This window comes from Acartia tonsa, chromosome 12 (assembly GCF_053477335.1).
Source record: "Acartia tonsa isolate MP-2025a chromosome 12, ASM5347733v1, whole genome shotgun sequence".
In the NCBI taxonomy this organism is placed as follows: Eukaryota; Metazoa; Arthropoda; class Copepoda; order Calanoida; family Acartiidae; genus Acartia; species Acartia tonsa.
This window is the reverse complement of record NC_137271.1, coordinates 37,775,684-37,800,640: the sequence shown is the minus strand read 5'-3', so window position 1 is coordinate 37,800,640 and position 24,957 is coordinate 37,775,684. Positions and strand designations below refer to the sequence as shown.

At 33.7% G+C, this 24,957-nt stretch overlaps 1 protein-coding gene across 2 annotated transcripts in view; it reads right to left on the bottom strand.

Annotated features, from left to right (window-relative positions):
• Positions 1–1,842: 1,842 nt before the first annotated feature.
• LOC145334545 (uncharacterized) overlaps positions 1,843–24,957 on the bottom strand; it is a 47,667-nt gene continuing 24,552 nt past the window's right edge. For both annotated transcript variants that reach the window (XM_080180010.1, XM_080180012.1), the window contains exons 31-51: positions 24,828–24,885; positions 24,429–24,488; positions 19,492–19,571; positions 18,894–18,960; positions 18,350–18,438; positions 17,670–17,732; positions 17,286–17,373; positions 16,899–16,952; positions 16,229–16,325; positions 15,909–15,958; positions 15,564–15,636; positions 14,697–14,810; positions 14,164–14,328; positions 13,714–13,785; positions 13,404–13,458; positions 12,120–12,164; positions 6,977–7,094; positions 4,348–4,409; positions 3,691–3,740; positions 3,345–3,407; positions 1,843–2,148 (exon numbers count right to left, since the gene is read on the bottom strand). In XM_080180010.1, the coding sequence (XP_080036136.1) occupies positions 2,097–2,148; positions 3,345–3,407; positions 3,691–3,740; positions 4,348–4,409; positions 6,977–7,094; positions 12,120–12,164; positions 13,404–13,458; positions 13,714–13,785; positions 14,164–14,328; positions 14,697–14,810; positions 15,564–15,636; positions 15,909–15,958; positions 16,229–16,325; positions 16,899–16,952; positions 17,286–17,373; positions 17,670–17,732; positions 18,350–18,438; positions 18,894–18,960; positions 19,492–19,571; positions 24,429–24,488; positions 24,828–24,885 (1,575 nt within the window). In that variant the 3' untranslated portion in view covers positions 1,843–2,096. The remainder of the gene's footprint in view (positions 2,149–3,344; positions 3,408–3,690; positions 3,741–4,347; positions 4,410–6,976; positions 7,095–12,119; positions 12,165–13,403; positions 13,459–13,713; positions 13,786–14,163; positions 14,329–14,696; positions 14,811–15,563; positions 15,637–15,908; positions 15,959–16,228; positions 16,326–16,898; positions 16,953–17,285; positions 17,374–17,669; positions 17,733–18,349; positions 18,439–18,893; positions 18,961–19,491; positions 19,572–24,428; positions 24,489–24,827; positions 24,886–24,957) is intronic.

The following is a 24,957-nucleotide window of genomic DNA, read 5'->3' as shown; positions in this document are numbered from 1 at the left end:
CATTCACATTATAATATTATCGCAAAATTCAGGGTCTAAAATTTTCTTAAAAATAATTCAAATAATGATTTTTAAAAGTAAAGCTGTTCTTTATTTATAGGGTCTTATGGTCAGTTTAGGCTTGTTATTATATTCCTATAGATTTTATCTTGGTATAATGATTCCTGTAACAGTTAGGTATGGTTTATAATGTGGTTGACCGTATGATTATGATTTGAAACAGCTTTGCTTCTATTGGACGCAATCGTTCTTATTTTTTTAACGCTGTATTTTTATGGCCCCTCGTTAATCCCTTCTAGGTGAAGGATTGGGATTTTTACATTTTTACTCACATTTTCATATATTGTAGTCTTTACCAGAAAAGAAAGGAATTGGTTAATCATCACAATATAAAAGAAACAGGATGTTTTTTTTTGTAGCGAAGGATCTCGCAAACCACTGAACCGATATAGTTCTTATTTACAGTAAAGCCTCTTATAGGTCCAGATAGGTATACAAGTATAATATAAAACCCCTAGAAATCCCCCAACCATTTTTTTTTTACTTTTTCATTTTAATACTAGAATTAAAAGTGAAGGGTCAAATTTCCCACCGCCCCCCCCCCCCAGGGGTGTCCAAGTTTTTTTTTATTTGGGGTGTAATCTTTATTTCATAGAGGCATTTTTTTTTATTTGAAGGGGTTAAAATTTGAAAATCCAAAATTTTGGAGGTGCGAAATTTATTGGGGGGGGGGGTTAATCACCCCTTTACCCCCCCCCCTTGGACGTCTATGCCCCCCCTTCCCAGAATTGTCCTTAGAAACAAGTTCAGTATTGGTTCAGAGCAAATTATAGGCATGTCAATTAGTATCTCGAATACGGTTAGACAGGTTAATAATTTTTATATTTTTAGGGTGTAGTCCCTTTCGTGGCAACGCCTCTTAAGGGGAGTTTCGTCGTATTTTCACAGTTGCTTTTGATAGGTTAGGTGATTGTCTCGCAGGGGTTAGAAATAGGAAAAGGCTATTTAATAACAAGTTTTACTTTTTTTTAACATTGACAATTTGTTGATCAACAATTAGAGTTGATACGCTTTATAAATCTTACTCAAATACTATGGGAATCATGCTAACTTGTCCAAATTTCCGCAAGGAGCTAACAGTTACGGGCGGACGTAGGGAAGCACCTACCCTAATTATAGAAAAGTTTTGCTTTTGAACATAAAATTTATTGTCAATATTTTTATTCGACTTAAACTTACATGAAATATAAAAAGACAGATATTTATTATTACTACATATTTTTTTTTATATAATTAGAATTTTGTTAATAATTTATTATTTGTTATTCAAGATAAAATCTTATATTAAGTCATGAAATAAGAGTTATTCTTTTATACAAAATGAATTTATGATAATGTATTACATATATAATTTTAATCAATCTCTTAAAATTAAAGATTTTAATATTATAATTTTATTTTCATCGCGGCTACGAAATCAATTTATTTCCACTTGTTACAAACCGGTTCGAAGCCGTTATGAAAAATATAACTAGTACGATTTTTAGCAATTGTCCACGTAGAAATAAAAATATAGGGGAATAAGGTAATATATGAAAAAACTTAGTTTAGATTAAAATTCCTCTTAATTTTGAAACCAGAAGATTCATCCATAGACGTCCAAGGGGGGGGGGGGGTAAAGGGGTGATTAATCCCCCCCCCCAAAAAAAAATGAGCTTGGACGCCCCTGGATTCATCTTATAATTTTTTATTTACTTAAACGCGAACTATATACTAAAATTATATGTTTTATATACATAACCCAGTGTGAATGATATAATAGTCACAGTATTAAAATAAAACAAAATATTTTTTTCCAAACATAAAAATGGAGTATAAAAAAGAGAGCAATTGAAAATTGAAGTACATGAAAAAAAGCCTTAAATAAATTATTATGTTTTGGGAGTGATAATTTATAGTTGTTTTTTAGCTCCAAATCTCAATCCATACTAAAGAAACCAAACATGTACCTTACTGTAAAATAAGCTTTTCTTTATACTACAAATAGAATACTTATATAAATCCATGCATTGGTTATACTATTATTTATAATTATTTTATTCAAAGTCAATAAGATTTGGAGATATGTTTTCATCGTTCTGAAGACGCCTAAAAATAAAACAGAACATTATAATAAACCTCCTAAAAATTTTTAATTTTTTAATCTTCCAAAATTTTAACAAAAAATCTTCCAAAAATTAAAAGAAAAAAATCCTCCAAAAATTATGTACTAACAGTGAAACAATGTAAAAATCCAATCCAATATGGCGATAAAACACACAGGGACGAAATTCAAAACCGAAATTTATTTCTTGAATAACTTTGTCCACAGGGTGAAATTTAAAAATCCGTCCGACAGTTTTCATAAAGTCTGTGTTGGCTACCCAACGGCATGGTTTCAAACCCAATACAACCTTGCATTAAAAAATCGACCCTTACCTCACATTTAAAAAATGTGATATCACTTGAAAAAGTTTTTAGGAGGTTTTACTTATGAGATGTCGCATTAGGAGGTTTGTCGTAGTAGGACGTTTGTCGGTGTACCTAAATAAGGGCGTCGACATTTATGCATATTTTCTTAAAAGGTAATTAGTAAGACTTAGTAACATTTGTCACAGTTGTACCCCATTAAAGCAACTGCCATAAGCGTCTTAAGGTGGGGGTAAAGGGGTGTTTACTCTTCATTTTACCCACCTAAATTAAAAAAAATACAATAGATTACCCCACCCCCCCCCCCAGGGACAAGGGAATGATATTCTGACAAACAACTCTAAATGAAAATTTCCCCACAACCCCCTTCCCCTTTTCCTCCCCTTCTTTCCCACCCCTCTTCAGTTACATGACAAAAACAAAATATGCCACCAGATACCAGGTTTCGTGATTTTTTGTAGAATTGTTGGTTAGAATAGCTACCCCTGCCTGCCCCCCCCCCCCTTAAACCTTTGAAAATCCTCATTTTTTCTCCATCAAAATAAAAAGCTTGTACGTCTCTGGCAACTTCCATGCCAACTTGTATGTTTGGAATAGTTATTTCTTTCCTCGTATTATAAACGGCTTTCCGCAGATATAGAATGTACAATTATAAGATTAAAACTAGTTTTATTAGCCCCGAGATGCCGAAGGCACGGGCTAAAAAAACTGGTTTTAATCTTATGATTGTACATTTCTATATTCGTAGAAAACTGGATATAATACGATGCTAGACATAGTTTTTTCGTATGGATGAGAACCGGTTCCTATCCACCGGATTCGAATGAATACGAGAAAAGTATCTTTTCCTCCCTCCCTGAGGAACAAATGTGTACCTGCTTGATCTACGAGTAGATTTAGGGTGAGGTGTCGTCTCTAAACTGCTGGATTCATTCAAACTGAATAAATAAGAAATATCTAATAATATATAGCAGAAAGGTTTTTTTTGTCTAAAGCATAAGATTTCAACAACTGCTGCCTTAAGTTATTTTTTAGGCCCCCTTATTAACTCTTTGAATACAGAGCCGCTAGATAGTAAAGGCGCAGCCGCTTGTTTATTATAAAGTATAAAGTAAGAATTTTTGAAAGGGGTTGATGAAGAGTTCATTTTTCCCGACTTTTTTTTTACATTCGAGCAAACTTGTAGCGTAGCCTCGCTACGAGAAAAGTATGACAACTTACCTATTTGCAGTTGAAGAGGCAAACTTCACATTTCTGCTCTTTCTTGTAGACTGAAAAAAATATGTTGTTTTCATAAATATATTAACAAGTGAAATTTGTCGTTAATTTCTATTGCTAACATGGTCCTCATTTATTGGCCAGTTCGTGCATGATCTCAGCCCATAATAGAGTTGTAGCTCTAAAATTCGACATAGAAGTTGCTTTTGTGATGAACAATATGAAACTGTGAAGAAACGGCGGCGTAACCGCCGCTTCCGCCTAAAATTGCCGTTTCCCGCCGAATTTTTTTTTGCCTTTTTTCGCCATAATAGACAATTTTCAATCATCTAAGATAAACTTTTTTTTCATAAAAATTTTGCTTATATTTTCACTTGACACTTGTAATGTTTTACACTTGCAATTTTTTAAAATATTGACATGTTTGAAATATTACAAGTGTCACGTAAAAATATAAGGGAAATTTTTTCTTCACAGTTCCATATTGTTCACCACAAAGGCACCTGCTGTGCAGAATTTTAGAGTTGTAACTCTTTTATAGGCTGGGATAATGCACGTTTTACTTTTGGTTTCAAAAAGTGGCACATCCGCCTCCACCCTATATTACAGAATATCTGTGATGGACTAGACACTTTGAGGGAAACCACAAAAAAGGCTTACCGATCTGGTGGGTTGAATGGGTTCAGCGTTGTTTACTACACCAGGCGTCAAATCCAACAATCCTAAACATTATTACATCATATTTTTAGAAATACACCTGTATGATAATTTAAATATAAGAACGAGGTATCACCAACAAGCGAAAAAAATATAAAGCAATATAGATAAAAACAAGGATGACAACATCCATAAGTAGCGAAGCAGAAAAAATATGTATAAGAATTTAAAGATTAGTTGTCAAAAGCATGTATAAAAGGAAAAAAATCACGAAACCTTTTTAACATTTGTTTTCAATTTCTTGATATTTATATTTCATTACTATGACTAACAGACTGTCAGTCAAAGTAAATGGATGCTCAAAACAACGGGAAATTTAATTTTGATATTTTTAACTACAAATATTTTAAAAATCGGACCATAAACACCAAAGATGTGAGGAAAAATGTGAAAAATATGAAAATAGCCAAAAACCTGCAAAAAGGCAGTCTGACCGCCATTGATGTTTTCTTGAAACGACAGGAAATTAAATTTTAATATCTATAACTGAAAAACTTTGGAAATCGGACCACAAACACCAAAGGTATGGAGAAAAATGTGAAAAATACAAAAATAGCCTAAAACCTGCTTAAAGGCAGTCTGACCGTCATAATTGTTTTATTGAAAAGACAGGAAACTTAATTTTGATACTATAACTGAAAAATATTTTGGAAATCGGACCATAAACACCAAAGATATGGACAAAAATGTGAAAAATACAAAAATAGCCTAAAACCTGCTAAAAAGCGGTCCAACCGCCATTGATGTTTTAAAGTTAATTGTGCTCCTTAATAATGGGAATGTTGTCAAAAAATTTCAGCCTTTTATTATTTATAGGAGCCGAGAAAATCACGTTTCCCCCAAACTAAGACAGACGGACATTGCAAGTTATAGAGTAGCTTCGCTACTAAAAATCATTTTTGCTATTAAGCGTTACGCACAATAATTGCACAAAATCACGAAACCTAACAATTTTGTTTCCCTCGGATTAATTCAGTTGTTAGTTACAGCTGGGTTAGTAGTAATTTATTAAAGTTAGGCTTTGTTCGCCCTAACCAGTGTGATTAGGATAGTGTAAGGTTTAGGCCAACCACAGGGATCATGTGCTATGGAATGGATGGATAAAATACTGTAATTGTAATAGAAGAATAGTTATTTCTCGCATCGTATTATAAACGGCTTTCCGCGGATATAGAATGTACAATTATAAGATTAAATAGTTTTTTTAGCCCTGAGGTGCCGAAGGCACCGGCTAAAAAACTGGTTTTATTCTTATGATTGTACATTTTATATTCGTAGAAAGCTGGATATAATACGATGCTAGACATAGTTTTTTCGTATGGATGTGAACCGGTTCCTATCCACCGTATTCGAATGAATACGAGCAACGACTTTATAAGTGTTTCTGTCTGTCTGTCATTCTGTATGTAATGCTAAGGTGACCCGAATTAGAGGACTTACCTTTCAAGTTGACAAATCAATATTTATTTCTTAAAGGGATAAAATTCACGCGGGCTACCCGTGACCCATGCTAGGCATCTCGATGAATGTGTGTCAACTGGAATATGATAAGGAAATTACGGCTACAGGAGGAATAAATATCCCTTACGGGCTTAGCGCCGATATCTCTTAATATTTTCATTAAATATTAATAGTTATTTCTCGCATCGTATTATAAACTGCTTTCCGCGGATATAGAATAGGGTGGGTCGATTTTGGACATTTTTTTTCTAAGGCCAAAGCGGGGATCTGCACTCAATTTATATAGATATAATACACCTCTGGATATATAGTCTTAAAACCGCTGACGACCAGACATTCAATTGTATAGCTATTTGTAAATGGGAGTAAAAAATTTATTGAATCAGAACTATGGCTTCATGGTGCTCCCTGGAAATGCCTTGGGGAGCTGAGTCAGGAACTTTTGTCCGTTTCAAAATATCTCGTTCCTAGCCTGAGAAAATCTAAAAAACCTCTACAAATTGGACAATTCTCAATAAACCTTAAATTTTTTTGTTTTTTTAGTGATTTCTAAGGCTAGGAACGAGATATTTTGAAACGGACAAAAGTTCCTGATTCAGCTCCTCAAGGCCTTTCCAGGGAGCACAATGAAGCCATAGTTCTGATTCAAAATTTTTTTTGAATGTCGTCTTTGCATACTAATAAGTAATGAATTATATTTTTAAGTGGTCGTGTTCTAAAACTCAATTTTTTAAAATTCTTTTTCGGTCAGAAATGTTTTTAAGGTTAAATTTATCTGTTGCATATCCCCGCTTTGTCTAATTCCGATATGAACCCACCCTAATATAGAATGTACAATTATAAGATTAAAACTAGTTTTTTTAGCCCCGAGATGCCAAATGCACCGGCTAAAAAAACTGGTTTTAATCTTATGATTGTAAATTTTTATATTCGTAGAAAGCTGCGTATAATACGGTGCTAGACATAGTTTTTTTTGTATGGATGAGAACCGGTTCCTATCCACCGGATTCGAATGAATACGAGAAAAAAAACTTTCTTTATCTCTTTTACTGTTGAAAAACCAGCTACTATTGAACATCTCCTTAATCAATTAAAAGACGATTTAGCAAACCTTTCTTTGCGCTGTCATTTTCCCTGAGGATGGAGTCAAATCGTCCTGCAGCAGTATCCAGGTCCATGGAATCCTGGTGGCCGTTGGATAACAGCAGGTCAAACTGCTTCTCCATTTCCTAAATGTTTATAAAATTCATATTGTGATTGGTTTGAATCTCGGCACTAAAGGGATTCAAAGTTGTACCTAATCCTATTGCTACTATGTCAGCGCTAATCGGATATGCTCTCTTGTTTCAGGTAACTGACAATCAAAGGCCTCGTGAAAATCAAACATACAATGGATGTCAAGAAACTTTTTTAAAGCCCATCTGCAATTAAGAAGCGCACAGAATCCTACATATCAGGATGGTACTTATTTCTCTTATTTGACCAGGGTTGGCAAAATTCGTTTTTTTTTTTGTAGAAAAGTCTGCGGACAAGCAAAAGTCCGGATTTTATTGGTTTAATCCAGGAAAAGTCCAGACTTATAAAAAGTTAAGGGGGGGGGGGGGGGGAAGTTCTGACACATTTGCGTAAACGGTGAGTATAGGCTTTATCTTTGGACTGAGAGGATAGGTTATTAGGGATAAAATCATTCTTATATGATGAATTTCCCCCAGATTTAAGATTTTTTGGATAGGCCTCCAGGTTCCGGAGCTCCAGGCCTCCAGGTGGTCTCTGTACAGGTAAAAATGAAAAAAAAAATTTTTTTTTTTAAGTTACAGGTCAACTTATAAAACAAAATATGCATCTTTTTTAATATTATTCACATATTTGAAGAAAAAATATGCATATTTTGTTTTATAAGTTGATTTTTAACTTTAAATTTTTTTTTTTTTTTTTCATTTTTACCTGTACAGGGACCACCTGGAGGCCTGGAGCTCCGGAACCTGGAGGCCTATCCAAAAAATCTTAAATCTGGGGGAAATTCATCATATAAGAATGATTTTATCCCTAATAACCTATCCTCTCAGTCCAAAGATAAAGCCTATACTCACCGTTTACGCAAATGTGTCAGAACTTCCCCCCCCCTTAAAAAAAAAATATCTCCGTAAATGTCAACGTATTGACCCAATCTTTTGTATTTAGGTATGAGAGAGGCAATAGTGAGCTAAGAGGACTTCTTGGTAGTACAGATACTCTACAATTATCTTGAATGAATGAACGTAAGTATAAATTTAGTATTGCCTCTTAAATTATAAAATTAACTTATCGACATTTATGTTAAATTATTAAGGGAGTCAAAATATCACTGTTCCTAATTTAAGCTTAAAGTATTTGTTAGTTTCTGAATTATTATTCTATGTTTCATAGATAAATTTTGTAGCATATTTAATCCAAAAATTTGTATCTGTTAGTTTTAAAATTTAAGAGGCGAGCCTAATTTTTTTAGGTACTATCGTTCATTCATACAAGAGAATTGTAGAGTATCTGTGCTACCAAGAAATCCTCTCAGCTCACTATTGTCTCTCTCATACCTAAATGCATTTTTCAAATAAAAAAGTTGCTTTCTAAATATAAGTCTTTTTTGTTGTAAATTCTAATGTTTTAATGTTGTATGTACAGTCATTTTAAGAAAAATAAGAATTTTCTTAAGAAAATGTAGTAATTTAGGGCCTTTTTGGAGGCAAAAACAGCATTTTTCTCAAGGTGGACTTTTTCTATGGATTTTTGTTGGTGGTTAAAACCGGAAAAAAAACATGTAGTTTAATCTGCCATGGACTTTTCCTGCCAACCCTATATAGGGCGACCACTCCAAAACCAAAAAAATATAGTATTTTTATAGTATATTTTTTTTATCCATATAGTATATATAGTATATTTTTTTTCCCTCATATAGTATGATATAGTATCTGACTTTAAATTATTTAGCAATACATAGTATATACATCATTCAATAATAACTCAAAGCAAAGCTGTTATCAAAGCAATTTCACATATAAGGAGGGGGGGGGGGGGGGGGGGAAAGTTTTGCCACTTTCGCTTAATCTGTGATTATTAGACTAAGTATTAATTTGAGTCTATATGTTATTTGGGATAAAAGTTTACTTTTGTGTGTAGTATTTCATGCATATTTAATCATTTTTAGATAGGTCTCCAGGTTCAGGTGCTGCAGGCTAGTTGGTTTCTGAACAAGTAAAAAAAATGAAAATTTCTGTTTGAAGAGTTAGAGATCAACTTATTAAACAGAATATGCATAATTTTGGATGTTATTAACATATCTGAAGAAAAAATTAAGATAGGCCTTCAAGTTCTGGCCTTGAAGGCCTCCAGGTCCACTCTGGACAGGTTATAAATCAATTTTTTAATTTGAAGAGTTAGAGGTCAACATATAAAGCAGAATATGCATCTTTTTGGATGTTATGAACATTAATGAAGAAAAAATTAAAATCGACCTCCAAGTTCTGGTCATGCAGGCCTCCAGGTCTACTCTGGACAGGTAAAATTTAATTTTTGTTTGAAGAGTTAGAGGTAAAATTTTAAACGAGTATTTGAATATTTTTTTTTACATATTTGAAGAAAAAATGACATTTAGCCTCCAGGTTCAGGTGCTGCAGAGCCTTAGGTGGACTTTGGACAGGGACTTCTTACTTGAACAGTTAATGGTATATTTGTTAAAAAAATGAGCTTATATTTGGATGTTATTTATATATTTGAAGGAAAAAAATTTGGCCTCCAGGTTTAGGTGCTGCAGGCCTCCAGGTGGACTCTGGACAGGTATAAAATCATTTTTTTATTTAAGAAGTTAGAGGTTAGTTTATTAGACAACATAGGCATCTTTTTAGATGTTATTTATGTGTTTAAAGAAAAAATGACAATTGACCTCTATATTAATGTGCTGCAGGCCTCAAGGTGGACTCTGGACAGGTAAAAATCAAAATTTTCCTATTTATAGAGTTAAAGGTTAGTTTTTAAAACACCATAAGCATTTTTTTAGACGTTATTTACATAACAGAAGAAAAAATACACTTGCTCTCCAGGTACAGGTGCTGCAGGCCTCCAGAGAAGACTTCAGACCTCAGAGAAGACCTGGAGGCCAACAGGTCCTGAACTTGATGGACAATTTTATTTTGTTCTTCAGATATGTTAATAACATCCAAATAGATGCATATTCTGACCTCTTAACTCTTCAAATAAGAAATTTGAATATTTTAGCTGTCCTGAGTGAACCTTAACTTGGAGGCTGATATGTTAATATTATCCAAATAAATTCATATTCTGTTATATAAATTTAACTCTAACTCGTCATATAAGAAATTTGATTGTTTACCTGTCCAGAGTAGACCTGGAGGCCTGCAAGACCTGAACTTGGAGGTCGATTTTAATTTTTTCTTCAAAATTGTTAGTAACATCCAAAAAGGTACATATTCTGTTTTATAAGTGGACCTCTAACTCCTAAAATAAGAAATTAGATTTTTTACCTGTCCAGAGTGAACCTGGAGGCCTGCAGGACCAGAACTTGGAGGCCTAATTTATTTTTTTCTTCGGATTAGTATGTTAATAAAATCCCAAAAGGTGCATAGGTATTTTGTTTAATAAGTTGATCTCTAACTCTTCAAACAAAATTTTAAATTTTTTTACCTGTCCAGAAACCACCTTCCAGCCTGCAGCACCTGAACCTGGAGACCTATCCAAAAAATCAATCAATATTAGTGAACTATTACCCAAAAGTAAACTTTTATCCCAAATAACCTTTAGTCTTACATTAATACCTAGCCTAATAATCATGGAGTAAGTGAAAGTGGCAAAACTTTTCCCTCCACCTTAAGTTAATTCTATAATGAAAAATAACTGATATTTAAATCACAATCACAAACAATAATATATTTTAATGGATTTTCTTCATCTCTTTCTTACTGTAGAGCTTTATTCATTTTTGTCGTATCACAGTATCTTTTGATAGGTTATTGAAGGTTAGGTTAGATAAGATAAAGGTCATTGGTTGCCCCGCAGGGCTAGAAACCCCCGCAGGGGCTAGAAATAGGAGAAAACCAGATGTGAAAATAAGACAAAACACACCTTAAGAGGCGTTATCGCAAAACTGACAATATTCGTTTTTTGTTATATAAATGTAATATTATATAGTATATATAGTAAATTTTGGTCAAATAAAGGTGAAATTATATAGTATATATAGTAAATTTTTGTCATATAGTATGATATAGTATCCAAATTCATCCTATATAGTATAAATAGTATATATAGTATGCAGTGGTCGCCCTGTATATTTGACTATAGGATGTGTAAACTGATGTATTATAGAGATATCAATTTGTTTCTACTTTCAGAACAAGCTTTTTATAGTGAATGGGTGAGTTGAGTTTTTGTCTTCTATATGCAGATTATTACCATTTACAATTAGGGCCTATCGACACAAATAAAGTATTTGTTGTCTGCAAAAGATACGTTGTTATCAACCGTCCCAAGGAGTATTAATCAGGTAAAGATAACAAGAACAAGGGATATAAAATATTTTTTCTTCAGCTGGTTAATAATACCCTGACCAAGGAGGAACGTATTGACTATTTTTGTCACCTAAATTGACGATAACAAGGATGACAACATCCATAAAAGCGAAGCTCTGGAACGATATGACAGACGAATATTAACTATTGTTGAGTGTCAAAACTGATTATACAAAATATGAAAATATAAGGTTTGACAAAATTATACGTAAATTTGTTGCAAAACTTATTAAATGCAGAATTCTGTTTAAGGACATACTGACATTTTAATACATGATTATAGAGATGCTTCGCTCATAATATTGTACCTTATTGTAATAGGAATCAGTAATCAAAAAATCAGATCAATCGGATGATTTTATCACATAAAAAAATTGTAATTAAAATAGTAAAAAAATCAACATGTTTAAAATGAACGTACGGACATTCTGGTAACAATTATAGAGTTGCTACGCTTTCTAAATCGTACCTAACTACTACAGGAATCACCATGCAAAATTTTGAAATCGATAGAACAATTCTATTATGCCTAAATTAACGAATAAAAGCGAACTAACTTGGACGGACGGACGGACGGACCGACCCTAATTATAGAAAAGCTTCGCTTTTAAAATTACCCTGTCACAATATCCAACTATTCTTTAAATAAATTAGAAGAACCAAACAAGCTCAAATGAAAATGGAAAGGAAAACTACCTGTTCATGTGTAGAAGCATCAAAAGAATGATCATGACTGTAGGTCTAAATAAAGAAATATCAAACAATAACAATTTTAAGTAAAACTAGAACCTTTTTTAAAAAATGCTGTAAGCATACTATTATAAAATAAGAATAATACAAATGTAAAATTTCAGAGATCTAAAGGGATAAGACAATGGCCGATAAACTGTTGTTTATCCCCAATGATAACAAACGAAATTACCCCTTTTTAACCCCTTACAGTCGGGCCCCTTGCCGTACCTTAATCAGTCGGGGGGGGGGGGGGGGGGAGGGGCGTTCAACGCCCCCCCGTATTATCTCAGTTCCTATTAGAGCTAGAGGGCTAAAAATTTTTGTGCAAGTCCCTTGTGTTATGATGAATTTCCGACCTTAAGTAAGTCAAGGTCAATTTTCGCTTCCTTCACCCTTCTATTTAACAACCTTTGTTTTTAGGTCCTTTTTTACTTATAATTTTCAAACGGCTGTAATTTTTTTATTTTTGAAGCTAGAATAAAAATTTTTTAGTAGAAAATGTTTATCTTTAAGTAAATTTCATATTTGAAATATCAAAATATAATTTCAGCGGCCGCAGCTGTACTTGGCAGCTGCCAGCCGCCGCAGTCGGCGGTCGGCGGGAAAACGGCGGCGGATACATTAATTTTAATACATTATGTAGACATGTAAGATAAGCTTAAGTTTGAAATTTGAAGTCTCTAAGTCAAAAATTGCGGCCACAGGAGCCTTTTAAAGATTTCTGGAGACCTGGAGGATCAGGACCTGCAGGATCATACCTGGAACTTAAAATTGACTAGAACATCTGTATTTAATATAAGGATGTACTTCTAGAGGATATTTTAGTATTTTGGTAAGATAAAATGCTTTGTTTAAGTCAAAAAAATATTTTTGCTCTTTGGCTGGATGACCCTGCCAGGTTTGCTGGCATCCTGTGCCCGCCAGGATCGAGATAATCAAAAAAATTCAACTCTCAATTATGTCTCATACCCACACTTAAAAAGTCAAGCAGTTTGGGCTCTTTATCTTTCACACACAGAAAATGAGATAGAAAAAACCGGATGGGGGGGGGGGCGTTCAACGCCCCCCCCCCCCCCCGACCGTTAAGGGTTAATATTTCAATGAGTAGTTGAAACGTTTGGGCACTCAACCTTAAGAACAAATCAATAGAAATTCAAGTTTTCAAACATTATTTTAAAACTTTAGAAACAGGCCAATGTCCCCTCCCTCCCTGGTAAGTTTGACTAAAAGAATGAATGCAAATAATACCTTTTTTACTGGACTGACTATGGGAATAACAAGGTCATCAAAGGCATTGTTTTCTAGTAATCAAATTAAATACTTCTTTATATTATAACAAGCTACTTCGCTCAAAGAGGCCCATCTGGGAAGGGGTTAGTCGACCCTCAACCTTCAGATTTAGTTTAAAAAAGGAAAAAGTGTTTATAACTTTATAATTTTTTTTTTTTTTTTTTTTGGGGGGGGGGTGTTCTTTTCAGGAGCGATTTTTCATGTACACGAAGTACAAGTACACGAAAAATTTAATTTTAAAGTAAAGAAATATGAGTATTAAATTCCTGTAATGTTGTCAGTTTCATTATTTTCTTTTTCTAATTCTTCATTCTCCTCCATATCATCAAATAGTGTGGATCTTAAAAAACAAGAACAGTTATGTCAACAACTAACGCGGCAACAATTATTGTTTATTTTGGAAGATTTTGCTAAGGAGTTACTGAATTCACATATTCCTATTTTTCAAGAGATTCAAAAATAGTTTTATTGTTCGCGAAAACAAACATTTAAACACAATTGGAAACATCTGATTCAGGTTAATTTCCATTGGATCAGAACCAGTTCTGAGCCATACAAACCATCTATCGTATTATAGACACTTTTACAAGGAAAACTAAATTAGGGTCTTCTGTCCCTCGCGGCCAGTAAACCAAAAATAAATCAAAATGTCTTATTTTACTATCAGCAGAAAACTGTATATGATACAATATTTTCCAATTTTGAAATGAATTCTTACCTCCGGACAGGTTTGCTGGAAGTGCCAGGGGAGGCTGCCACAGCCTGCTGCTGATTGTCTGCAGATCCTACAGGTCCCAGGGATCTTCTAGCCATCTGGGAGACAAACGGCGACACCATTCCGGATAAACGCCTTGCACTGTCAGTCAATACAGCACGTCGCAGTCTAATAATTTTAGATTTTCAGAAGTAGTAGTTTTAATACTCTTATTATATGGACTACATTTAATATTATCTAATAAAAATTGTCACAACTGACATATCATCAAAATGTAAAAGCTAAAATAGTTAAAAATCAGCATGTTTTAATTGAGCGCACGGACTTTCTGATAACAACTGTATAGTTTGTACGTTTCCAAATTTACCTATTTGTTAAAGGAATTATTATGCAAAGTTTGAAATCAATAAAACAATTCTAACATATCAAAATTAACGAAAAGAGTTCACTAATACGGTCACACGAACGATCCGACCCTAATTATAGAACAGTTTCGCTTTTAAAAATGAATTATTGAGTATGGTTGGAAGTCTTACCTGTCACCACCAGTAGAAAGTCCCTTGCTTGAGGGAGTGAGCCCGGAGGCGGGGGAAGCTGGAGCACTTCTACCTGGAGACCTGGAACGTCCTGGTGACAGTGGGCTACGCTTCCTACAATATGCGTTTTTTTTTAGTATCAATCCGTCTCCAGTCAGTCGTTGAAATAACAAATCCGAACTATATTCTGTTCAGTAGTTGTATTGTTATTTTCCGATTGATCCAATGTTTTTATTATTACTTGGATCTTACACGAGATTTTCATGTTCTATGATAAAGTGAACTCTCTAGTGGGCTAAATTACCCTATCCCCTCCCCTCCTAATTGATAATCGACCCGTCCAATCAATGCGAGGGGAAATTGCAACCTATATGAACAACAATTTTTCTACTTTTATAAAATCCACGTATATTCTACATCCATTATTGATCCATTTTTTAAAAGAAAAACTACACAGTTCCGCCACTTAAATCCCAACAACTTTCACAAAATATAGTTACTCAACTTAATAGCCTAGCATTTCAGACAGTGCAACTATAGATAGAACAGAGTAGATAGAAATTACTCTAATATGACGTCATTCAGCCTTTCAGGATACATCGGCTTAGAGTTACCTATCCCCTCTTTTATAGTCACTATAAAGACCTTCGCAGTTTGCCCTAAAGCTCGCTTAGTTTACATATATGTGAACCGTGATATGATTAACTAAACACAGTTAATTCTATTGAAGGTCCGTGCTTTCGTTGACTCTTCTTTTTTTTCTTTCATTTTTATAGGTATCTTCCCTGACATGTATTTGAAACAAACGTACAGACAGATAGACCACAGTTAAAACGTAGTTGCGCTATTGAAAAAATCAGAACTTACAATTCTGTAGAGGCAGGTCGGGCAGGTGATTTAACGCTGAAAAAACCGCCATCAAATTCTCTCATTTCTCCCTCTAAAAAAAATAACAAGATTTGTTTTCATGAAAACTTATGCATTTTTTAAATAAAAAAAATATAACTGTCCCTAAGTGTAAAGACACACAAAAATGTAACATCTAGGATTTTTTAAATCTGAAACTTACAAACTAAATAATCAAATTAGGATTTCCAGAAAAATGTCGTGTAATTAAAGGGTTGGTAGTCTGTTGGGTGTTACATAACCTAATATCCAGTGGGCTTTAGAATCCAACCCCAACAAGATATAAATTAACTTGATATTTCTAACCTGATTTCTTTTCTGCGGATGATTCTGTCACAACAATCTTGGGTGAGGTCCTAAATATGGTGGAAATTCACTTCCGCAATTTCATAACATTTTCAAAAAAGCAAACATCGCTATTATTATAAGAGCAAAAACTATTTTTAATTTTTTTTACTTTTACCAATAAAAACAGGATAGGCAAGTTTAAAGCTATCATTCCCCCCCTCCCCCTCCCTCCTCCTTAGCAGGGGATCCCATGCAAAAAATAGAAACCTGCAAAATTTAATGCTTATTGCTCCTAATAAACATAATTATGGAGTAGCTGCGCTACAAATATTACTTACGATTTCTGCATTGCAGCCCTCTTGGCGGCAATCAAGTCTCTAATACTAGATTTAGCAGCTGCAGTCGGTTTTTCAGCTGATTTTACAACCTCTCCTGTTTTTTTAAATGAATATTTTAACTTGGGATTTTTACAGGTTGACTCACAATCAAAATATAAATTTTACGAGTATAAGTTTTAGGTCATGATATAGGTATGAAACTACATGGTAAAAAATCAAAATTGTTTTTAGAAATGTTATCCTATAATACACAGTAGTAAGGTTTTTATTATATCAAGATTGTGATTTCAATAACTACTAAAATAATTGAACTCTCCATTTCAGGGAAGCTTCACATAAGTCCCGAGATTTTTAGGGGCTATTTTAATTTTAGATTTTCTTCGTGGGATGGTTTCAGGCTATTATTCTGCTTCCCCCCTACTCCTTCGAATTAATAGCCCCTAGTTCTATAAAATAAAGTAGCAAGGTTTTTAGCTGGGTGTATGGATACTGATTTCATGAAAGCTTTTACTTGAGGTGGAGGTTAGTTTCCTGACCTACCCCAACCCCGTAGAGACAAAAGGTTGAATCGACTAGCAATTTTAGAAGGAAATAATACTTACTAGAATCGCTAATTTCTATTTTTTCAAGAACAAGGACAAATAAATCCATGATTGAATATTCATTCCTGATTCAGATTTAGCAGCAGCAGCCTTGCGCTGGGCCATAATGTGAGCACGTAGGCCTGAAAATATCATGTGAAAATTCTAAATTTTAATACAGAGATCTTAAGGAATACGACATTTAAGATTTAATTAAAGTGCTCACAGTTTTAAGTAAACGAATAAGTTCAATTTAAAGCCCAATGTTTCCGGAGGTAATGTCAGACGATTTTTATTGATAAATGTATATTATTTACATTAGAATAAGAACAATAAACTACTCTCTTTACTTTTAGTATAATAAATGGGGTAAAACTTATTCCCCCCAACGTCCAAGGGTGGGGGTAAAGGGGTATTTACCCACCCCAGGCACCCCATTTATGCAGATATGAATAATGTTGCACTGCACACTTTACCGGAGGCTCCTGGCTTATTTTCGCTGGCAGAAACATTTTTCTTAACAACCTTCTTCTTCGGGGCTACTCGCTTGATTTCAGGAATTATCTGAAATAACTTTGTTTATAAATACATTTTTTTATAAGTGCCTTTTCAATATGAGAGAAAAAAGATAATAAAAAGAGTATTGATTACACGACTTTTGCATAAAATTCTAACAGTAGATAAATTGAACGTGTTTATTTTAGCTATTAATTCCGTTAATGTCTCTAGAGTTAACACGAGTTTCAGCCAAAATTAAGGTTATAATCGCATAACTATGAAATTATAAAGGCGATGAAAAGAAAGATATGCTTAAAAACACTCTACAGGCATAACTTGTAGAATAGACGCGTTAAAAATACCTCTTTCCAATCGTTTTGTTCGATCTTTGTAAGCTCTTCAAACTTCTTGTCTACGTCAATAACCTAAGCATAAAAAAGATTTTTTTTTACACAAGAAAATATAACATTACAAAAAAAGTCGTAGGCAAATTGTTTACGTTTTTTTAGGTGAAATATTCTTCCATGTAGTATTACATCATATCTTCTTTAAAATAATGTTGACTTACTATGTTTAGACAATATTCGCAGCGCATATATCTTAGAAATCTTAACTGAAAATTTTAACTATTTATCTTTAATAGCAGCCAAGAAATACTCAATCCCATATAAACGACCCCTTAAATAGTGGATGTAAATATTCATTTATTTCCCGGAGGTAACCATTTATTTCCCCGAGGAAGTCATTTTTAGAAGATTTTCAATTTTTTTTGGAAGATTTTTGAATTTTTATTAATCATTAAAAGAAACTTGATATCAGGGATAAAAATGATCATAGCCGGGAAATAAATGAAAATTAAAAACCAAAATTAAACCACATTTTAGCATAAAAAAATGAGTTTTTTGTTTAAATGAGAATGATATTCCTAAACAAAAAACTGGACAGGAATACCCCATTTTCTCCATAGCGTTACGGACTGACTGACAGACAAAATGAATTATAATTTATAGAATAGTTTTGTAATTATGAAAAAAAACCATACCTGGAAATAAATCATATCCCAGAATCCCTCCAGATCCATGCAGGACGTGGTCCTCTCGCCAGTTCCAAATTCACAATTATCAACCAAGCCTAATTTTTTGTTGTTGTTCATTATTGTGTTAAAATAGTTATAGAAAAAAAAGCATGGATCCCAATAAATATATTTTGATTTACATCCCAAATGAAGATAAACCAAATTACTACTTTTGTAGATTAAATTTATTGGTTTAAAAGTTTGGACACTACTAGTTTAGAATTAACAAACGAAAATTCAATAAAAGGTCCCAAATTTTTTAGATAACGTAGTTTCTAAACTTTGGGTACTGGTGTAATAACTGGAGCTCGGAAATTTTTATAACGATCCTTTAACAATACATAAAAAAAAACACAAAAAAGCTACTTTAAAACAGCTGCTGCAAATAAGTCAAAGATACATGTTTTGGAGGTCCGAAATGACGAAAAAGAGTTTATTTTATTATAAAAGTGGAAATAGTGAAAACTATACCCATGTCCTTTCCCTCAAAATACATAAAATGTTAATGTACCTGAAAATTGTTTGAACCTCTCCGCCATAATAAGTCTTCCCTGTCCAACCACACTTCTAATCTGACCCTAAACATAAAAATTAATGGAATCATGTGCACGTGCAGTGCAGTTCACGGAAAACTATTTCTGAGATGGATTATCTAAAAAAAATCTATGAACTTTAAGGCTGTTAGCCCCCACATACAGCTGAACGTACATGTTATACTTAAACATCGTTAAATGCGGCATAAAAAGGCCTTTACATAATCTGGATTAGCCAAGAACCAATGATGCATGCACATGGAAAACTTGAATGAAGAAAACAAGTCCCTTTCTCGCTTTTTTTGTGCGCTGCGAGATTGTCATGCTGTGCATTATTGAGTATTGGAAGTTTCAGATTTTTTGTAGACCTTTTTGGGTCGATTGGGCCAAAGAATAAGATATCGTGGCTAATACAACTTTAAGTACCAGTGCAATTTACAGTCGCATACCCATCTTCCCGCTATCTTAGCACCGAGTAAATCCTCCCCCCTTCCCCACACACAAAGAAATGTTTAACTACAAGGACAAAGAAGGTTTATGAGTACGAGTAGCGGAGCTACTAAAAATTGAACTTACTTGAATGTCATCTGGAATAGTGGGACCTATTTTGGCCTCCCATTCGTCGCAAATACTGGTGATTCTAGCCGTTTCAGACACTAAAATCAACAAAGGTTATTAGTATTACAGTAAAATAAGACCGTATACGAGTAAAATGCATAGATAAATTAAAGAGGGTTTAAACGAAGAACGTAGGACCTTGCAAACTTCAGAGCCCTAATCCCCACCCCCTCCCCACAAATTTGAAATAAATTAAAGGGTGGTATTAAAGGGGGAAGTAAGTGGTAGTTTTTGTTTGTTCATTGCTTTAAACTTTACTTATTTCAAAATATTAACAACATTGCATTGCATAAGTAATGGATATAGGATAAACATGAATATATATATATATATATATAGTCCACATAGAATGAACAAAAGTTTATTTGTAAAACATCATGTTTCATGCATTAAGCAATCTTCAGTTACAATTTAATACTGACAATAATATTAGCATTAATAGATTTTTTCAATTAAATTTAGAGGATTTTTTAAAATATTGAAATTACAAATAAACATAATTTTAAAAAAACTATCTTGAAACGGCAGTATCAGGTATCATTAGCAGCCAGGTGTTCAATCAGAAGGAACTTGTCTCTGTGTCTGCACTTGCTGTTGATCTCAGACCTCTTGTTAAGCATGGTGACGTCATTGTTGAACATGATCTTCACCTTCTCTATGTTGCAGAGTTTGCATGCACCGGAGCTAGGGTTGTAGGTTGGTGCTTGCTGCAGGATGGACCACCTAATATCAAAATTAGTTTGATTTCGTTTTAATGACCAAATGAATGATGATAGGCTGGTTTTGTGCTCTGCATTGGCATTGTTAAAGGATGACTTGTGACCAGTAAATCTTTCTTTATAAGTGTTACCAGTCAGGCCAATGTATGTGGCAGGTTTGACTGCATTGATGACTTCTGCTTTGTAGACCAAGGAAGACTTCAAGCACTGGCCTCCAACGGGACACACAGCTTGGCCACCACGGCAGTTGCACAATCTTGCAGGTTGAGTGTTTGCAGCAGCTGTATCTTTAAGTAAGAATTTGTTATGTCCAGCTATGATGGCTTTGATGTTAGGCATACAACAATAAGACACTTTAACTGTAGAACGGTTGAAGTACTGTTGAAGAGGTGTGTTCTTAAAATGTTTATCTATCAGTAGTAAGAATTTCCGAAGTCGCCCAAGTTCCTGAGGCCTGCTACATTCTGATACCTGATTCTGATACCTGAAGAATTTCCTTGCAACATTAGTTTTCACTGTTTGACAGAAAGGAGGGTTAAACCAAATAACCTTTCTTCTCCTGCACCTTGTAGTAGGATGACGTTGTTGGTTGGGTGAGTAAGTGAAGTCATCATTGTAGCCAGCTGAATTCAATGCATTTTTGAACGGTATTTTCTCAGCTTCAAAGATCTATCTTGAACTTGAAAGTTTGGAAATTCTACTTGAAACCATTTTGGGAATTTCTTTCTTGATGTTAGCAGGATGGTTAGATTTCGAGTTTATGTAGCTGAGATCAGTATTTGGTTTCTTAAAAGGTCGAAAAGTGTTGGCTTTCAGGTCAAAAAAGGCATCCAAAAATTCGGTGCTTGTGATATTGCATTCTATTGTTACTTTCAGTCCTAAATCTTTAAAAAGTTGAAAAACTCGTTTTCTTACTTGTTCAACCTGTGGACCAGAACCATCAAGGACAGCAAGACCATCATCTCGGTACAGACCAATTTGAGGTTGTTCAATGATGTCACACAGCTTGCTAAGGATGTAGAGACTAACCAGTTCACAACATTCAGCACCATCAAAACTTCCCATGGTTATGTCAAAGTTTGATTGTGATTTTTTGATCCAAGGATCTTCATTCAGGTACAAAAATGATTTCCTAGTGTTTTGTAAAGCTTTGAGTTCCACAGATGTAAAATTATGGTACTGCTTTGACCAGTTGATAACAATATCAAAAAGTTCCTTGCTGATTGAAGGGTAAAAAGAGACATCAAATTTGAAAAATGTTAGCTTTGTCTTATTTCATAGGCCAATGAACCATTCAATAACCTGATCAGAATTTTGCCAAAGGTTGAGATTTGTTGCTGATTTAACTTTGCTGACTGCAGTTTCAAGGATGGTTTTACTGACTTTACCAACATTTGACTTAGCAGGATTGAGAAGTCTGTAGGGTAAAGCGGGGCGAACTCTGTGTTTTTTTCGGTTTTTTGAACCTGCAAATCGTAAAAAGGGGGGGGGGGGTTTAATGCAACCATCTCGTAATCAATGTATAAATGGCACTTAGAATTCGAATTTCGATATAAAATTTTGCATGAGTAATCCTTGGTAGGTCTATTTTCCCTAAATCGAACAAAAAGTTGGAAAAGTAACGGCTAACGGCTGGCAGCTCAGCCGCTTAGTAATTTATTGGCTTTTTTCTATTTAAATAAATCACGAAACCTCTCTCCACATAATGCTCTTTTTCGATCCAAAAAGTTTTTAAACGATTCTAGCCGGTAGTTGCTGGTACTAGAAATATAAAAAATATTTTTTTGTATCATTTCACATGATTTAAGGCAAAAATATGTTTTAAAATGTTGATTTCTACGTAATTTTTGACAGATTTGCCCTAAAAATAGCCAAAAAACGGCTAAACGGCTGAGCTGTTAGCTGTTACTTTTTCAACTTTTTGTTCGATTTAGGGAAAATAGACTTACCAAGGATTACTCATGCAAAATTTCAGATCGAAATTCGAATTCTAAGTGCAATTTATACATTGATTACGAGATGGTTGCATTAAAAATCCCCCCTTATTTTTTTTAAATGGGACCAAGACCAGTAGAAAGATCTCGGAAAAGTCGATCAGGTCCTAAAAGGACGTAAACCTAGGACTTTGGGAAGTTTGTCAAAATTGATCTCTAAAACGGCACCGACTTCGCCCCGCCTTGAGGCGAAGTCGGTAGGGCATTTTCAAGCTTCGAAAAATAGATGACGTATTGATTTTATTACAGCATGCCCAAAAGGTAAAAGTTGCTAAATGTAATAAAGAGTATGCACAAAAATTTTTATTAAGATAGGTCAATTTTTTCTACCAAAAAAAATAATTTTTCCGAAGTACGCGAAATTTGACTTTTTTTTTCGAAAATTTTTTTGATAAAAAACATAAAAATACTACTAGAAAAAATAACTTTTTATGACTTTAAAGGCCTGATCCTTAAAATTCAGGCAATTTTGAATAGATTTGGCCAAAAAAAATTAGTTCTATTAGCAAAATTTCCTAAAAAAATCAAGTTGAAAAAAAGAGAAAAGTTTGGCAAAATCTGTGGTCGATTTTCCAGCTTCAAAAAACCTATGACATATTGATTTAATTACAGCATGCCCTAAAGGTTAAAGTTGCTAAATGTAATAAAGAGCATTCACAAAAAAAATATGAAGATCGGACAATTTTTTCTACAAAAAAAAAATAAATTTTTTCTAAGTATGAGAAATTTGACTTTTTTTCTCGAAAATTTCACTTTTTTATATAAAATTGAAAAAGTTAGTATAAAAAGTGAAAAAACCGAATTCGCCCCGCTTCACTTTTAGTCGATTTAAGAAAAGACTATACAAGCTTTTTTAAAGTTTTAAACGGAAATGGATAGCCTATTAGATTCTTAATAAGTCCCCTGAAGACGTCTAAGCTCTAGCTCTTACCAGTTTTTGTCCAACTTACCGTTTTTCCGACCGAAGCAAAAAAATCGAAAAAAAATTTTTTTGTCGTCCGACTTTAAGACCCAAAAGTACCCTAAAAATTCATCTCACAAAAATTTCATTTTATACTTTTTTGATTTTATGTTTTTTTTCTGTCAGTCGATTAGAACATGGAGAAAAATGTCATTTAATGAAGGCGGTCAAAAAAATACCGACTTCACCTCAAAACCGAGATCGCCCCGCTTTACCCTACTGCTTTCTGTCAGGAAAATTCGGTTTGTGATCTTTAACAGTTACAAAGGCTTCTTGTTTTATGTATTCATCAACCCTATCAGCTATACCTAACGTAGATGTAAGTTCAGCAGCTTCTTTATTTACATTGTCAACATCAGATTCGTCAGCTTTCTTGTATTCACTTGTCACATTGTTATGCAGAATTGTTTTATATTCATTAATAGGTACTGTGTACAAGTTTCCAGTTTTATCAGATTCAATGATGATGTCTTTAGAATCTTTAATTGTTTTGATTGTTCTTTGTAAAGATGTTTGGAATTCATTGTTGACTTGCCTGAATTCAATTGATGTAATAAGCTTGTAATTATCTTCCTCAAAGGCTTTCAGCTCGTCCATCTGGGGAGCCCTGTTGGTAGTTTTGAATCCATAGTTGTTGTTGGTGTTGGTTGGTTTTTCTTTGACAGCAAATAGCTTCCATCTCATTCTTTGAATAAAACTTTCTACCTTGGCGATGATGATAGACTGATACTGCTTCTTGTTACCCAAGGGAATGTTCTTCAGGGAGTGGTTAAAATGAAACTTTTGCATATTAGTTTCTATGCTTTGATTTTCCACGTAAAAAGATCTCAACTGTAAAACCAGGAGAATACTCACGTAATAGATGTATTTTAGATACATCAGCAACGGAGAAAATGCAGAGTTCTCGACACACTATTAGAACTAATAAGTATGGAGATATATATAGTCCACATAGAATGAACAAAAGTTTATTTGTAAAACATCATGTTTCATGCATTAAGCAATCTTCAGTTACAATTTAATACTGACAATAATATTAGCATTAATAGATTTTTTCAATTAAATTTAGAGGATTTTTTAAAAAACATAAAAAGGGAAAAATTTTTCGTCAATTTAGATGCTAATATGTCCTCATTTATTTGCCATTTCGTTCATTTAGTGGGAGGGGAAGGGATGGGGTAAAGGGGTTGGAAAAATATATCTATTATTGCATAAGTATACCTAGAAGGTTTCTGAAGTAAGGAACATCGTGTTGTGATTCTTCTTGTCCCTCTACTGCCTGTAATACCAATCATATAAAGTTATAAATACATTTGAGAAGAATTATTATACAAATGAGCATCCAGCATGTAATTTACTTGGTCCGTCGGTCATGCTACACAAGACCAATATCTACATATTGTATGCAAAAAAGTTTCGCGATTTCTTGTATTTTCTTTTCTTATAACAATGCATATCTGCTCTACAACTCACTTTGTACGATTGTCCATTTTTTTTGTATTTCGCTGGATTTGTTAAGGTTTAAGCGATACAAACAAAAAAGAAATGTAAATTTTCATATTTCTATCCGCGGATAAATGTCTATAATACGATGCAAATTAATCATGATTAGCCTTTCCTTAGCCATGACCAGAATCGGTTTGTCCTCCTCCTCACAAACCGGTTTCTCAACGTCCATCTGACAACAAACATCGACAGATTTCATTGCTTAGTTTTTAACTTTTTAAAATCTGAAATGGTGTAAATTTTA